The 16,897-nt window shown below is 38.4% G+C and overlaps 2 protein-coding genes across 3 annotated transcripts; both read right to left on the bottom strand.

Moving 5' to 3' along the window:
* Positions 1 to 5,995: 5,995 nt before the first annotated feature.
* Positions 5,996 to 9,124, bottom strand: LOC141599052 (putative E3 ubiquitin-protein ligase EDA40). The gene is made up of 3 exons (XM_074418939.1): positions 8,709 to 9,124; positions 8,317 to 8,403; positions 5,996 to 7,425 (listed from the first exon to the last, which is right to left on the bottom strand). The coding sequence occupies exons 1-3, from the start codon at positions 8,808 to 8,810 to the stop codon at positions 6,190 to 6,192; spliced, it is 1,425 nt and encodes a 474-aa protein (XP_074275040.1). The 5' UTR covers positions 8,811 to 9,124; the 3' UTR covers positions 5,996 to 6,189.
* A 1,780-nt stretch (positions 9,125 to 10,904) lies between these two features.
* Positions 10,905 to 16,325, bottom strand: LOC141599097 (protein trichome birefringence-like 11). Of its 2 annotated transcripts, XR_012523718.1 has the most exons (6): positions 16,048 to 16,325; positions 15,144 to 15,750; positions 13,335 to 13,724; positions 12,823 to 12,981; positions 11,135 to 11,554; positions 10,905 to 11,065 (listed from the first exon to the last, which is right to left on the bottom strand). XR_012523718.1 is itself a non-coding variant. In XM_074419000.1 (5 exons), the coding sequence occupies exons 2-5, from the start codon at positions 15,680 to 15,682 to the stop codon at positions 11,245 to 11,247; spliced, it is 1,398 nt and encodes a 465-aa protein (XP_074275101.1). In that variant the 5' UTR covers positions 15,683 to 15,750; positions 16,048 to 16,325; the 3' UTR covers positions 10,905 to 11,244. The 2 variants fall into 2 exon arrangements, 1 of the variants encoding a protein (XP_074275101.1); XM_074419000.1 differs by having other exon boundaries at positions 10,905 to 11,554.
* Between the last annotated feature and the right edge of the window lie 572 nt (positions 16,326 to 16,897).

Genomic DNA, 16,897 nt, shown 5'->3' with positions numbered 1-16,897 from the left:
CGGCCTTCGATAAGCTCAAGGCGGTCATATGTTTGTTCTTGGGTAATTTGCATTTGGGCTAGCGCGGCGAGGATTCGATCATTACCGTCTTGAAGGTGGTGGAGATTCGTTTCATCACTTGATCCGGTCATCTTGGAAACTGGATAAGAGATCGGCGACGAATCAAAACACGATCGACCATTCTATCACACTTGCTAAAAGAGGAAAAGTTTTGACTCGTGAAGTGGGTGTGTGCCACTTGTGTTGAGTGGGTTTTGAAGAAAGACAAGGTCTTTGAAAATGTGTGTCCTAGTCAACTGTAGTGTAGTTGTAGGAGTGGACTCGAAGTGAGGTTTTGAAATGGGCTTGTGGCCCGAATTTTGACTTGACAAACGGACAGAGTTTTGACCGGATTTTGCGCTAATTGGAAGCCCTATTTCGAAATTCTTGTTTGAAAGAGGGTTTTAATTTTTGAAAATTTGTCATGGTTTTGTTTAGAAATGGTGATCACATAAGGTTTACACATTTATACAAGCATTATAACGGGATGCTGAGTGCATTTAAAAGGGTTTTGGTTTAAAGGGTGGGTTGCCATACCGAACCATCAAACCCGAAGTCTGTGGAGAGGCTCGTGCCAAACAAGAGTAAGGCCGATTCCTAGTCCATTTCCTCAAATAGTGAAGGCCCTTGATACAAACAAGAGTAAGCATCATGGTATGGATGACGTCAATCGCTATCCATCCTTAGGCCCAAATAAGAATTAGGACCGTTTAGACGGGACGATTGGTCGAATGGGTTGGGTTGGGCCTAGGAAGGCCGAATTAAAACGGTCTAGGAAGACCGAGTTATGAAAACCGACAATTGTCTTGTACAAACTTATTCCCTAACCTTGTTCAAGTATCACCCTTGGCTACACGTAAGTGTATTATCCCCAGCGGAGTCGCCAAACTGTGGACAGCGGGCCGCCCATGGGGGCGCTTGGTGAGAAGCGAAACAAGCGTTTGCATTTTTGTATGGAGTCGCCACCAATTTTTATGGGAAATTGGAACCGTTCGAATACCTCGTGTCATGTCAAGACACAAAGTGGTGACATGAACACTAAGCAATCGTTACCCTTAGCATTCTATGTCTAGAATGACTCTCGTGGATGTCAATGAACACGGGTGCTCACAGATATCTGGAGTAAGGGGTGAGGGTACGTATTAGGAAGCTCTTTTGATCGAACACCTAATTCCGCCCGCCTCGATAGCGGCCTCTACTAATGATTAGGGAAGTTATTCGTACTCGATATATCGTCGGCTATATGCATGCAATGCAACATCCATAGATTAATACTAGCATGTGAAGATTAGACTAAGTCGGTTGACACGTAATTAGCATACAATTGGGTCGAAGTAGGATTTAATGCTGATTTACATGTGAAAGCATACAAACAATAAAAGAAATACAATAACTATGAATTACAATAATGAAAATTACATTAATTACATTGGAATAGGCGATTTATGTCGAAAATACCTTTAAAACGGATAATTTGAGAAAAAGAATAAAAGAATGAAAAAAAGAATTACGAACAGAACAGAAAGTGATAATACGGATAATTGTTAGTTAATACGTAAGCTAATTAAAACTATGTCAAGGCAGAAACGGAGTTCGGTGACGTAACTCGGCCGAGAACAGCGCAGCAGAGTCGCTCTCCTGGAATAGGCGCAGCAGACGCTGCGTCTGTTCCTTGGCTCAGTTCTGGCTGTGAAGCCGTGATTGCAAGCCGTTAATGTCGATTGGTGATTTTAATGATCGATTGATGATATTTACTCGGATGAAAGTGATTAACATGTTATTTAACATATGAAGAGGTCATAAAAACAGTAAAACATGAATGAGACGGATTTGAACGAATTAATTACATGATGGAATAATGATAGAAGTGAAAAATATTAATGAGTCCTCTATTGAAATCAATTAACTAACATTAGATATGGCGGATTAACGACGAATATGCGACGAATATGACAAAAGACAGATTAAACTATATCAAGGACGAATTCCAGAAACCAATATGAACAAATTGAATCTCTACAACTCGGAATTGAGTTCAATGACGAAAACCCGCAAATATTGATTATAAGGGATTTAAGTCGGATTTATGACAATTAAAACATGTGAATGAATGATGAATAATATACATATGAATTATTATGACACTAAGACAAAGAATTAACAGACGAAAAAAAAAACAAAAGAAAAATTTTGAACACGGATTACAAAGGACAAACGAAGAAGAAAGGAAGCGAGGCTGGCGGCCTCACGAAGAGGCGCGGCGAGGCTGCGCTCCTTCGAAGAGGCGCAGCAGTTGCTGCGTCCGGTCTCGACGGCTATCTACTGAAAATTCGCAAAAACAGGTTTTAACAAAGGGTTTTAGAAATCGGTTTTAATGGTATTTTCGACGTAAACCTTACAATTGATGATACGAAAAGTAAAATACAATAAATAAATAAGGATTATACACCCTCGGACTTACATGTTGTGAAACGAGAAGAACTAAGATATCGATTAGTGAATGCTCGACGCGAATGCAAAGAGAGTGCCCTCGTAAGAGGAAAACGATTGATTAATTAAATTGATTGAGTGTAGTTGGTCAAATTGGTCGGTCATGCAACGGAGAGAGGTGGTACCGGAAAGATCCGAGCTTACGTGGTCGAAAGTTCAAGCACGTAGGCGCCAATAAGTAAGAACAAAGTCTAGAATGCAAAGGGAGAAGAGAAGGGCGGACACTCACGTGAGAAATATGAGGAGCGAAGGCTCCTATTTATACTAATCACGTGAAGGAATTAGGGTTTCGGAGACTCTTTGGAAGTGAATCTCGGAAAGATATGAAAAAGATACGTGAAACATGCAGAAAAGGGCCGGGAAGAGGCGCGCAGCCCATGCGTCTCTTGGAAGAGGCGCGGCGCCTTCTCTGCATTCCCGTGAGGTTTCCTCATCTTTGAAGAAAGATTTCGCGTTTGAGTTATGGTAGGACGGAAATAATTCGACTTCCTTAATATCTTATATGAATATTACGGGATATTATTTACCAAAAGATAAAATTTATGAAATATGGAATAGAAATATCCGGAACATTCCAGAACATTCTGACTCGGGATTTAACAGTTATCAGGAAATGGAGACGGTTTTTGACCCGGACTCGAATGTACTCTAATTATGCCAAAACGACCGTATCGTACGTAGATGACAACCGTGAGGTAGACATTTAATATTTGAGCAATCACTTGACGATAATCTTACGAACTGTCACAAATCGTTCCGCGTATCAAACATGCGGCCCAATCATCACCGGGTGGTTTGCGGGAGGTGCAGAAATGAGGTATCTACAGATAAACTTCGCGTTTCCAGGATAAAAATTTTGTTCCATCAAATTTAGTTGTAACAAGAGAATGCGAAGGTTTATCATGAGAACTCAAGTACAGAGGATCATCAAAGCAAGCATAAGCAGAAGTTTTTGAAGTAATTGAATTATCAGTATCAGTCGCCAATGATATAACAACGAAAATTTGCAGAAAAGAGTGAATTTCAACGAAATTGATCAATTTAACCAGATAACAAATCAAGCTGTAAATGTATCAGAAGATGCGCAACAGAGTGCTGATGAAGAAATGCGGAAGCGATTTGCAGAAAAAGTAACGAATATACCTCAAATCAATGGAGAATTGATCGCGAAATAAACGCGGGAGATAAGAATAAACTTGAGAAAGATAATCGGATGAAGAAAAGCTGTAGAAGAATCCGAAATAAACCAGAAGTTGAATGATGAAACCCTAGGATCGTCTTTCCCTAGCGAATGATACCATGTGAAATAACGGTGAACTCCATTGTTGAATAGAGGAAAGTATCAGAGAGAAAGTAAAGAGAGAAAACACAAGCTAAATAAAGGTAGTTGTATTATTGATAATTAGAAAGAATGTGGTAACAAAGTATATATGTACAATAACAGACTATTTACAGCTCATTAATCCAGCTCATCAGTCCGTGTAGACTAGATGTTAACCCATCTGGTTCAGACATCTTCCCTACCACACTAACCCCATTTTATCGAATCTTACCTATAAGGGCGTCAAAGTAGGAAGTGCAGGGTGGTGCACGGTTGTGACTTAAGAGTGGGGATGCAATGGATTCAAAATCCTGCCCAAATCGCAATGTTTTGGATTCGGTGAACATGTATATGGAACTGCATCATAACCATATTGTTGGAATATAATCCCCACATGTGAGTGTCCCACAATGTTAGAAAAAGAGAGATTGTACCACTTTATAACCAAAGGGACTATCCCTCCTATTGCCAATTGGTTTTAGAGTGGAACTTCCTTGAACTTATGAATCAGACTGGGTATGATGATTAACTGGGCCGTTTTGTGGGAGTTGGGTGAGGCTTGAGGGGGTGTGAAGAAACTCAGTAAATTCGCATGTGAGTGTTGTCCTACATTGATAAAAGATGAGAGGGTTTACCACTTTATAAGTTAAGGGTTACTCCCTTTATTGCCAATTGATTTAGGATGTAACTTCCCTTGTGTTGTCGAGTGATACGTCTATTCTTTGTTTGGATGTAGCCCGATCCGTTTGCATGTTCTAACATGGTATGAGAGCTCAAAGCTTCGCCCCGGGTTTTAAATTTAAATTGGGTTGAAATTATGCCACCGTTGAAAGGCCTCAGATTCATTAATTCTCACTACGGTGCGCTCTCATGGTTTCGTCCTGGGTTTCGTAGGGATATCACATGTGAGAGGGCGTGTTGAAATATAATTCCCACACGTGAGTATCTCACATTGTTGGAGAAATAGAGATTACACCACTTTTTAACGAAAGGGACTACTGTCCCTATTGCCAATTGATTTTAAAGTGGAACCTCTTTGAACTTATGATGAAGCAGACTCTCTCACCCCCATTTGAGTGTGGCCCGTTCGCATCCCTATGCTAGTGGTATTGTGAATCCATGTATATATCGGATTCATTTACATTTCATCTTCCTGTGCTATAAGATAAATAAGTAGAATTATACTAGAAGTTCGGCCTTACCGAACCCTATGATGTGAGATATAAATCATCCTAGGATTAGTATGTCGTCTAGGACTACGAGTATGTTGTATAATTGTACTTGTCGATGAGATGCAAGTCGGCTATATATAGTTGTACACAAATTCTCATTTGTGACGGGCATGTCGTCGCAGTTCGCAAGACTGCGCGGTCAAGATTACCATATGGATAATGCCACTTGCATATTGTGAGAAAGGTATTATACGTTTTCACCTTGTGACGGATATTGGCCGTCTTTAATGAGAATTTGTGTATATTTATTGTTTGAATAATTGTGTAACAAAGACGAGGATATTGACCGAGGTTGATAAATAACTAATTATCATGAAATGGACTATTTTGAATTCATGTAGGAACACTTTCCAATTGTTGTCACGAGACATTTGTCTCACAATACTTTGTATCAAGGATCCATAACATTTTTCTTTTTCTTTTTTTTTATAATTAAATCGAAATATGGTGTTTGAATTAATTAATTTTTCACCATTAATATAATTAAATCATAAAAAAAATCTGTTTATTACATAAACATAGTGTACAGTGTACTACTATATAGTGTCGGTCTGCCATGACATCGCCGAAATACAAGGGCGATGATAACGCCACTATCATCTTTTAAGTTTAATGCCACTTAAATACAAGCTAAATTATATGGAGATCTTACTATTTTTCACTCTCACAATTTAAGAGACATCAGTAAAAACAAAAACAGTGAATTTGTCATTACCCAAATACAACTACCAGGGAGCTTCAATTGCTACCCTCAATTTTTTTTGTTGAAGCATGGAGCACGAGTTGTACAACACCAAAAATCTATTTGTATTCTTGCTCCATTTCGGTAATAAATTTTCTACTAGCGTCATCAACTGTCACGACCTAATCTCTCTAAATACGGTAAAATACATTTCTGATGATCTTTAAAACCTTCACAAAACCATTTCAATGTCATAACCTTGATTTAATATCATGCTCATAACCATAATCTCGAAATAACCGAGGACTGATACTAAATTTGACATAAATACACGAAACAATGATGTTATACAACCACGATAGCAAATCGTGTCACAAACAATACAACCTATTTAACTCGCTTCATTCCTGGATTAACCCTAGCCCTCATATCCTGTGTCTTCCATGTAATCTCTTGGCCCATCTTCGCGCCATGTAAGGATCATGGTATTCCCAACTATCCACACAACTTGTCCTTCCACCGGCAAGAATGGCATCCGAACCATCATCAACGTCTCTTCTATCACCAATACTTACTACAACTTCGCCTACTCTAATATGCTCGTTCACCCGAGACCCACCCTCAATGTAGCTATAACCAATACATATGCGCCCATGAGACTCATCGACTTCTAGAATAACTCTCCTCTCTTCATCACCAGTAAGCTCACCAAGCCTCACTATTCTGCTATCATCCTCATTCCCGATTCTTAACTGAACTTCATGGACGACCCCACCTAGCAATTCCCCTAAGAGGGCCTCTAGTTCATGCATGATCGAGTTAGATGGCCCCACATGAAACTGATAAATAGAGACTGGAATGCCGGTTTGGATTTCAGTACTTGTAGGATAATCAGACAAGTGCAAAATGAAAGAGTACGGGTTTTCATGAGTTCGATCCTTGAGAATCTTAATCCCTTTGTTGATCCCTTCTGAAGGATCGGCATGGCCTGCGTAAAAAAGTCGATCAATGACTTGAAGTGCAGTGCGCTTGCCATACGACGTCATGCGCCTTAGGGGAAATATGCGGGCTGCGGACGAGGAATAGCTGACAATTGCCAGTCTATCTATTGGCCGTAAGGAAAACACTACTAATGCCATGGATTGCTTAAGAAGCCTCAAGTGGGGTCCATTTGGGCTGGCTACGAGGACCAAGTCAATTCCCGGCTGAGGAGCAAGTCTTACTGACAGATGTGCCGGTCTCTTTTGTTTATACCAGGGTGACATTGGGCTGGTCAAGTGATGATGTGGCGTCAGACTGAAGCAAAGGCGAGGGTGGGACGGTGGATGAGCCTCGGACTCCACAGGATCATCGTCATTATAATGAGCAGTACGTAGAAAAGATCTTCTATGAACCCGGAATGTGGATATGGAGTCATCAAGGATTCGAATGATGGGATCTTGTTGGTTGCGAGAGAGCCAACATGGAGGGTGCAAGGTGTGAGGTAGGCGGGTCCACTGGGCTCGGCAGATAGGGCATGATACACTGCCATGGCGGATATTTGAAGAAATACAAGACAGATGGAATGAATGAGAGCATTGTGATGTAAATACCGCTTTACCAGGACTTGATGCTGCACTACTAGTGTTAAGTAGCGGTTCAAGACATATTGTGCACAAATTCTGTCAATTATTAACAACATAACCGTCAGCTAACAAGTCTAAGATAATATAAACTAAAAAAAACTGGTGAAAATAGAAACGATAAGCTAAGTCCAAAATCTATAATGTTTTGAGTTTTTACATAAATAATTGAAGGAGAAAAACTGAGTGGAAGGCGGACATGGGTCCATATCGAAAGCTGCATTTACTTTTGATTTCGAACGAATATTGGGTGAACATATTATGCTATGTCATTAACTCAGGATGCTGACTAATTCCTATACTGCAGCCAAAAAGTGGGAGACAGTGTATCCCAAATTTGGGTTGTTTACTCTAATTAATGATACATGTAGGACCATTATTCAAAGGCTTAGGATCCTGCTCAACTCTCAACATCCTCAACCAACCACAAATCTGGGGTAATGGTCATTGAGTTTACTGGTTTAGTCTCTTTTAATGAAACTAAGAATTTACTGGTTTTATTGGTTTAGCCTCTTTTTATGAAACTTAATGGTCATTCTTGAAATCGTCTCTTGTATAAATTACTCATTTGAACATTTGATGTATGACATTCTCATTTACTTAGGAGTAATTTGGACGCGTCTCAGGGTGAAACAGTCTCATACATGACTTATGTTTTTGATTTCTGAATTTCATCTGAAGTTATCAAAAAAAAAAAAAACTGTGGAAATGTAGTTCAATTTCAAAATGCATCCCAAAGTATAAAGTACTTCAACGACATTAGTTAGTGCGTCAAAGGCTCCTGCAAATAGCGGGCTAAGGCCTAAGGGGGTAAGGTATAACGTAGTTTCCAAATGATCCCAGATGAAAATTGCGTCTACTAAACAACAAATTCTGAACTAGACCAAATAATTAATTCCCCTAAAAAAAAAAAAGCAAAAAAGAGTTTACCTTGTTAGATACATTGGCAAAATAATCTCCTTCCTCACCAATCTCATTCACATAATTCAAACCCAATTCCGGGTCATGACCCGAATCCTGCATTTACCAATAAAACCATAAAATCAATTGGAAAATTCAACTCTCCAACACAAGTACTGAAATACTTGCATAACACAGCCTTCCAGACATAAAGTGTAACCTTCGTGCCAATCATTTGTTTACCTTTGATTAAAATAATATAGAGGGTAAACAAATGAGCGAGACATAGGGAGCACTTTTTAACATACATGCATCTGTTTCGGACAATATTAGCATAAAACCGTCTTACAACAGACTAACTGATTCTCCAAAAAGCTCACATTTCCTTTATATACAAATGAAATGGGTAATTGGGTACTTACAGCAACAGAAGGAGAATTGACAGAAGTAGAGCAGAAAGAAGTACAAGGAAGTAAAATAAACTTAATAGCCACCCTTTTCCAACCTCCATTATTTCCACCCATCTCTCTAAATTAACAAACAAAACAATTTAAACACACTGTTTTTAAATTTATATTGTATTTGTAAAGAGTTTGAAAGTGCAAATTGAGAAGGAAATGGAATAATAAAGAGAAAAAGTAAAAAGAGAGAGATTGATTGAAAGAAGACTGATGAATAAAGTGGAAATAAAATGAAGATGAAACATGAAAATGGGGGTTGTGTTGGATTCAGGATGAGTGTAGAAGTGTAGGAGTGTGTGTGATTGCTTGGAGTGGACCTTACAAGACTTGGCCCCTCATTGCTGCTCCTTTATTTCTTTCTTTCTCACTTTATTCTTGTCCCTACATCCCACTCTCTCTATCCTTTACTCTCTACTCTCTACGTTGGTTATAATTAGATCTTGTTTAGATTAGATTTAGGTTGGGTTAATTTGGGTAATGCGGGTTTTGGATTAGGTCGGGACATTTCGGGTTCGGGGTCATTTTTGGATCAAGTTATTTGTGGATAATAATCAGTTTGTAACAATAAAAATTTGGATCGGGTTATACTGGGTCGAGTCAATTCGGGTTCGGGTCATGTTCGGGTGTCGAGTCGGGTTATTTGGGTCAGGTCTAGTTATGACTTTAGAGCATCCGCAATAGTGAGGCTCCCCATATTTTATCTCTCTTTTTGTTATTTGTTCACCTCATTTTCCACTAATTTTTCCATCTACCCTCCCCAATTTATTAGAATATTTTATTAAAACGATGCTAAAATATAAAGTAATTCTCGTTTTAGGCTGATAAGTAAACTTTTTCTCATTTAGGGGTCCACGTAGGCATGGATTCTATACGAATCTAAGGGGCCTAGACTCGTCATCTCGCATGGCGGTTTTTGGGCTTTATTTTTTAAGATAAAGTCGCCATCCCCAATGGCAGTTTTATGATAAAACGGTCATGCTCAATGGCGGCTTTGAGTATAGTAGAAGCATATTATGTACGGGTGAAGAAAAATATTATACATTAAACCCGCCATGCCCAATAGCGACTTTAAACCCCTTAGGTTCGTACAAAAACATGCCTATGTGGACTCCTAAAAGTTTATTAGGATGAATCAGAGTTATTTAAGAGATATTCGATTTTCCAATGAATAAAATATACAAAATACCTTTTATCATATAAACTTCTGTTCGTTTCGATTGAAAGGAGTTGAACTGAACGAAAATGAACTGAAATAAATTGAAATGAGCTGAAACCAAGTCGAAAAGAAAAGTCTTTAACCAAGATTCACAGGGGGTTTTGTGTCCAAACCTTTTACAGTTTTACCATACAAAGTACAAACTTGAAGACAATGCTCTGAATATCCAAAACCTTCCTCCAACTTATTTTGATGTTATTTCAGTTGCTTTATCTTTCAATTTTCTCGCTTCTTTTAAAGTATAAATAAATTTGTGAACAATGTTTTGATGGGGATTTGCAACTAAACATAACATTATGAGTCTCTTTTACTCATTTCTTTTGACCCACATACCTTTTGACTACCTTCCTCTTTACCGTTTGAATCCTAAATTTCATAAACCCTTGTCCATCAACCTCTTGCGTTTCACATCGTATTGCCGCCAATCCCATTGTTTCTAGCTTGACATGCATAAACATCCCAGCAGTCTTCTTCACCGAAACTTCATATGAAATTTATCGTCTTCATTTAACTTTGACGTTATTAATAGGAAATAAATATAATTGTTGAACCTCAACCATAACCTTAAGGTTTTGGTTGAGATGGTTCATCAATCATGGTATCAGAGCCCTTGTGATCAAGGGGTCACGGGTTCAAATCCTGGCAGCCTCCAATAACTCACGAAGTGGAAATTTAGCGTAATAGGAAATAAATATAATTGTTCCGTGTATGTTCCTTTTAACCGGGAACATTTGATTGAGATGGTTCATCTATCAGTTATGTTCCTTTTAACCGGGAATATTTGGTTGAGATGGTTCATCTATCAGTTATGTTCCGTGTATGTTCCTTTTCTGACTGCAGACAAATCTTCTGCTTGAAAGAGCCTTTCAACATACACCAAGTGAAACAGAACATTGAACTACGAACTTCCCAGCTCCGTAATTTTAAAAAAAATGTGGTTCTCCGCCATTAATTGTCGGAAATAATAAACTTTCTTCAGCCTTTTTCCTTTACATTGTCACCATATTACAATCGAGTAAAACGCTATCACAAAAAACACACTAATCATGTACATCGCAGTATCAAGCCAATATATACCTGAAGTCGAGGCATAAAATTTCCGCTTTCCTAAACAAAGGCAGTGATCTTTTACCAGCCACCCCTGATACTGGCAAGTGTAGGTGTCGTACACTCGTACCACAGTATCACACTGCATGAATGGTTGAATACATCTCACAATGGTTCTTCCGAGATCCATGAAAGATACAAGAAGCCTCCATGAGTGAAAAGAATTGAGTAATTTTAAGTAAAAAGTGATGCATATAGGAGTTCGTTCCAAGTGTCGGGAACTCCAGGTAGGCACCAGTGACTACAATCTTGCCGGTGCATTGGAGCCAGTTTATCTCCCATGTAGTATAGTGACGGGTGACCATCTCTCCTCTGTAAACTTAAATAGGTAACATCCAATGTTTTGAGGTTTGATGTGTTTGCGCGACTTGCTAGAACACCATTCACTATATTGGAATGTACCCACGTTTCGGGCAAGTATGGTGCCTTGAAGTCCGGCGTTGTTTCTAAATGACACGTTCCACCGTTTTTCCAATCACCACCCCTGTAAGAAAGAATAAATGTCTTATTAGTACTAAATCCGAGTTAACTTTGTTTGCAAGATTAAAGGATCACATGTAAGCACCAAAGAGATGTAAATATCAGTTTCAGAAGCAGATAATCTTAGATAAATCCGAGTTAACTATCCAGCCATAATGTTAGTGAAGGTCAGGTGACCTAGCAAGAAAAAACTGTGTTGTGCGGAAGCGTGAATATCCCTGTGTTGAGCCTCTGCTGCATCTGTGTCCACAGACCATAATAGTACGATAACAAGGGTTTGCACCCTAACAATCCTCCCCTCAAACCAAGGATCATCATCTTAATTGACTCGGACCTTGACCACCTGATCAACAACTTCAAGTCTTGGGCCTGCTGATGAATCCTCGTGTCTAGCCCAAGTCTAGTACGATAACAAGGGTTTGCACCCTAACAATCCTCCCCTCAAACCAAGGATCATCATCTTAATTGACTCGGACCTTGACCACCTGATCAACAACTTCAAGTCTTGGGCCTGCTGATGAATCCTCGTGTCTAGCCCAAGTCGAACCTTGGGCTCTGATACCACTTGTTGTGCGGAAGCGTGAATATCACTGTGTTGGGCCTCTGCTGCATCTGTGTCCACGACCCATAATAGTACGATATTGTCCGCTTTGGGCCAAGCCCTCACGGATTTACTCTTGGGCTCCTTCCCAAAAGGTCTCGTACTATTATATTTTCTGGACACTTATAAAGATGATCTTCCATCTTTATTCTACCGATGTGGGACAAGGGTTTGCACCCTAACAAACTGGATTCCTGATGCTGATATTCCAAACAGGTCCTAGGTTTGCCAACAATGGCTGATAGATCAAACGAGAGTGAACGTAACTTCTAAAAAGAATGGGGTTAGTCGAGAAAAGCCGAGTAAACTGAAGATATCGTCTGGATTCACTTATAGCACAAATTTGGAAAAGAATAAAGCGTGCGTGATTTTGCATGGGTGTTGTGGAATGTAACCAGGTTTCAGACTTGATCTCGGAATCTAAGTTTGAGGTTGATATCAATCATTTAGCCATATATGTGTCAATAAGACCTCAAGTGCCATAGCCCTGGCCATGTAGGTTCTATATTTTACCACCGATTGTTGAGCCATTTCCAAAGATAAAAAACCAGATTCATATATTAATATTTCCAAACAGGAATAAGAGCAGCCATCAATGCCTTGTGCATCTTAACCTCCAATGTGCAAAATATAAAAAATAAAAATAAAAGTGTAGGATCACGAAGGCAAACCTGAAGTGTATGGGAGCATAGGATCGAAAATAGACTTTTGTCTTGGTCAAATTCATGTGTCTATCTATCCAATTGACGAGAGTCTCAATTGACCGTTGAAAAGCAGTTTCCACTGTCATATTCATATCAACCTTATTTCCTTCTTGGAAATAGCAACCACTGGAGAGGAGTGAGTTCAATATTAGGAGGTCAATTCGTAGTTCAAATGGAAGTACTTTCAAAGATCCGTCATAGAATTAAAAAAAAAAAAAAAAAAAAAAAAAAAATGGACCAGGAGACGCAAGCAGATGAATGCTTCTACGAGTCCTAGTTAAGCAACGGCATATCAATTTCTGACCAGAAGTGGTCAGTCTTCCTCATTTGCTTCTACGAGTCTAGTGCAGGGGAATCAACAATGATCACAGATAGAGGGAAGGGAAATGCACGACATGTTATCAACAGATTTATATCTAGAATAACTGAGTCGGGGAAAAGTAATGATATTGAAAGACAAAGGAAGTCGTTCAACTTACCTCCTCACAGTCTTATCGTACGTCCACCAATGTCCAGCATTAAGAATTAGCACATCAGCATCTTTCCATTTGCCAGCTGTCCAATCTAGTTGATCCACTCTCAAAGAGTACCTCACATTTGCCGGAGAACCAGCAGGCGGTCTGCCTTGCACCACTAAAAATGGAGCTCTATAGTACTCAACAGTGCAGTTATAATCACGAAACCGAAACACCAAAAACCCCATATGCTTTGTTATGGGATTTCCATTTACTTCATAAACTGAAGTCTTATCATGAACAGCAGAAGAAAGCAAACACAAAAGCGACTCCCATTGATTTCTTCCGATCGAGTCACCAGCAAATACAACTCGTTTGTTCCTATACTTTTCCAGCATCGCCGTAGCATTAAATCTGTCATGATCAAAACAACCAGAAAAGACAATTCAGCATTGAAATCAATGACGGGTTCATGTTGACATGGGCTCGTGAGACACTAAACAACTTTTTGTCTTTTTGAAGTTGAAATTTTTTTAGATCTATAAACTTCATATACGGAGCACTATTTTGTAAATTCTCAATGATAAACTTTATACAAATTTTTTAGGCCCGCAATTATTTGAAATTGCATCAAAATCATTACAATAGTCGCAATCCATAACAGAAACACTGGTTCAGATGGCATAGTTGTGGAAATCATACACACTAAGATCCAAGGATTTGGCAAATAAAATATGAAAGGTTAGAAATCATCAACTCAGCAGTTTATCAACATTCATTGGTTCAAAAACTCGACAGAAAGGGAGGGAGAATGGGTTTGTGAGACGCCGTTTGAGAACTCCCAGCTAGGAGTTTACCGAGTGTACAAATTGACATCTTCAACCTCAATTTAACTTGTTCTAGACAGCAGCACTAAGAAAACTATTATAACCAACCCAAATTGCATTCCGACTAAATGAATATATCAAAGTAATATCAAAATCCAACTACACTGAAGTAGAAACCAATAAGGGAGAAAGAAGGTTCTTAAAACCCATCTCTCAACTACCTCCATGACATACCCTAAATTAGCGGACACGGACAATTTAACACAGTCAAAACAACAACATAGGGGAGAAAGAAGGTTCTCAAAAGTCAAACCCCACCAATCCACTACCTCCATGACATTCCCTGAACTCATTGACCTCGATAACTAACTCAGTCAAAACAATACAAGGGGTAAATCTGTAAGAAAGTTCTCAAACCCCAATTATCCACTACCTCCACGACCTTCCCTGAACTAACTAACACCAACAACTTATCACATTCAAGACAGCAATTTTACCCAACTAGATAAGAATCAGTCAACACCACCTAAGACCACAGTATCCCAAACTATGAACCATATGAGGTAATTATACCAACCAATGTTCCTCCAATCATCTAACTTCCAATAGTACCTCATAATTTGAGTAAACCATATAGTATCAACAACAACAACAACAACAATCACCCTAGTACCTCAATGGCTCCTGCAAATTGCGAGGTAGGGGGGTCAAATGTACGCAGTCTTACCCAGTTACCCTAGTGTTATCATCACATTAAAACCATATAATTAAAAGAATAAAGGCATCAAAGATTATCATGACACAAATAAAATCATCATAAACCTATCAACTACAACAACTACTACAACAACAACAACAACAACATTACCCCAGTACCTTGATAGCTCCCGCAAATTGCAGGATACTTACCCTAATGTTGACAACACAAAGAGGCGGTTTTCGAAAAATCCATCAACAACAAAAATACATAAATTAACAAAGGGTAAAGAATAGAAAAGGTAACAACCTTGGCAAATCACACTTGTTAGGTTGCCATCTCCACTTAGTAAAAGAATTATCAGGCCTACCATTTGGCAAACATCTAAATCCTCCATCAGAAAAGGAACAATCTTTGGAATTATAAAGTGGGTATGTCTCATCCCACACCCATTTCCCTTCAAAATAATCACATTTTTCACCACTTTTACTATAATTCCTACTACTAATACTAATATTACCACTATTTTTTACTTGAACAAATCCCAAGTTACCATCTTGATTTTGACCAACCCCAAATCGCCACGTGGCACCTCCAATACCATTTATTACAGCACCATAGTCAAAGTAGAAAGATGAACAAATGAGGAATAAAGTCAATAGAAAGAATATAGTTATGCTTATTGGAATCTCAAATGGGTTTAAACGGTTTAATTTCTTCAACAAATCAGCTTTATTATAATTACTACTATTATTATTATTACTATTGTTATTATTCATGCTTTCAGAATGATGATGATGATGTTGTTGTTGTATTCTTGCATAATGTTTTGAAATGGGTGGTTTCATTATATATTTGCTTAAAAGACGGATAGTGTCGTCTTAAACGAGAATTTGCGATTTATTTGGAGGAGTTACTCAAAGGGGTTGTTTGGTTACCCATTCTAAAACACATGAATTGTAATTCATGGGATTTGCAAAATGGGGGAGTTGTTTGTTTGCCCCAAATCACATGAATTGAAGTTCCATAGGAACTCCAATTCCTCCATGATGTGGGAAGTTGTTTACCTAGGTCCCCCTAGGTAAGTGGAAATTCCTGTGGAATTCACTTCCCACATTCCAACCAAACAACTTTTTCCCATTTCATGTGATTTATAAAATCATGGGATCTCTCAATTCCTTGGAACTTCGATTCCCTTAGCGAACCAAACGACCCCAAATACTCAACAGGTATACTATGCAATAAAATCTGGAAAAAATGAATAAAATCAGGATAAAATCTGGAAAATGAAGTAAAGGAAGAAACTTTAGATGGTGTGTGAAAAAGGGTAAATAGTAAACTACTGGTGAATGTAAGACAAAAAGGGAAATAATGGGGTGTGTTTGTGTGTCCAAAAGCTAAGATTGGTGTTTTAGAGGAGAGATGAAGACGGGTAAGAAAGGAAGGAGGGAGAAGAAACTTGAATTGGAAATATGCATTCAAAGCGCTAATGGGACTAATCACTACGTTGTATATTATATACTCCAACCGTCTCGATCAATTGTGGTTCTTTAATTTTGGCAGAAAGAGCGAAGAAAGAAGGGGAGATCAATTATTAAATAATAAGTAGAATAAATTGAGTATGAATGATCAAATTGTTTATCAAATTCATTTTTAAAATATAAAGGATGAGAGTTGACCGAAGACCCTCCAAATGAAATAGGATAACAAATGACGGGATAGGGAAGTATACAAATAGATAATTGTTTTTTGTTCAAAAAGCACATCTATCTTAAATTTAAAATGTACTAGTTTTAAACCCGTGCAAAAAATGCACGGGTCGTATTGTCGTAGTAGCAGGCACTACTATTGTGTACAGAAGTTAAATAGTTTAGAATTTAGAATGTGTACTCACTATGCTAAATATTTTATAATATATGATATACATTACTTTTTATGAACCTATGGTGGTGAAAGTAATTGGCGTAGGCACATATAATGAAAAAAATACCCATTTATCAAGATTACACATATATGGTTGACCATTTACATTTAAATTTCATTACAATATGTTTATTAAAGTG

The sequence above is a fragment of the Silene latifolia genome, chromosome 1 (assembly GCF_048544455.1).
Source record: "Silene latifolia isolate original U9 population chromosome 1, ASM4854445v1, whole genome shotgun sequence".
Taxonomy (NCBI): Eukaryota; Viridiplantae; Streptophyta; class Magnoliopsida; order Caryophyllales; family Caryophyllaceae; genus Silene; species Silene latifolia.
Note: the sequence above shows the minus strand (reverse complement) of the source record. Positions and strands in the feature narration are given on the sequence as shown.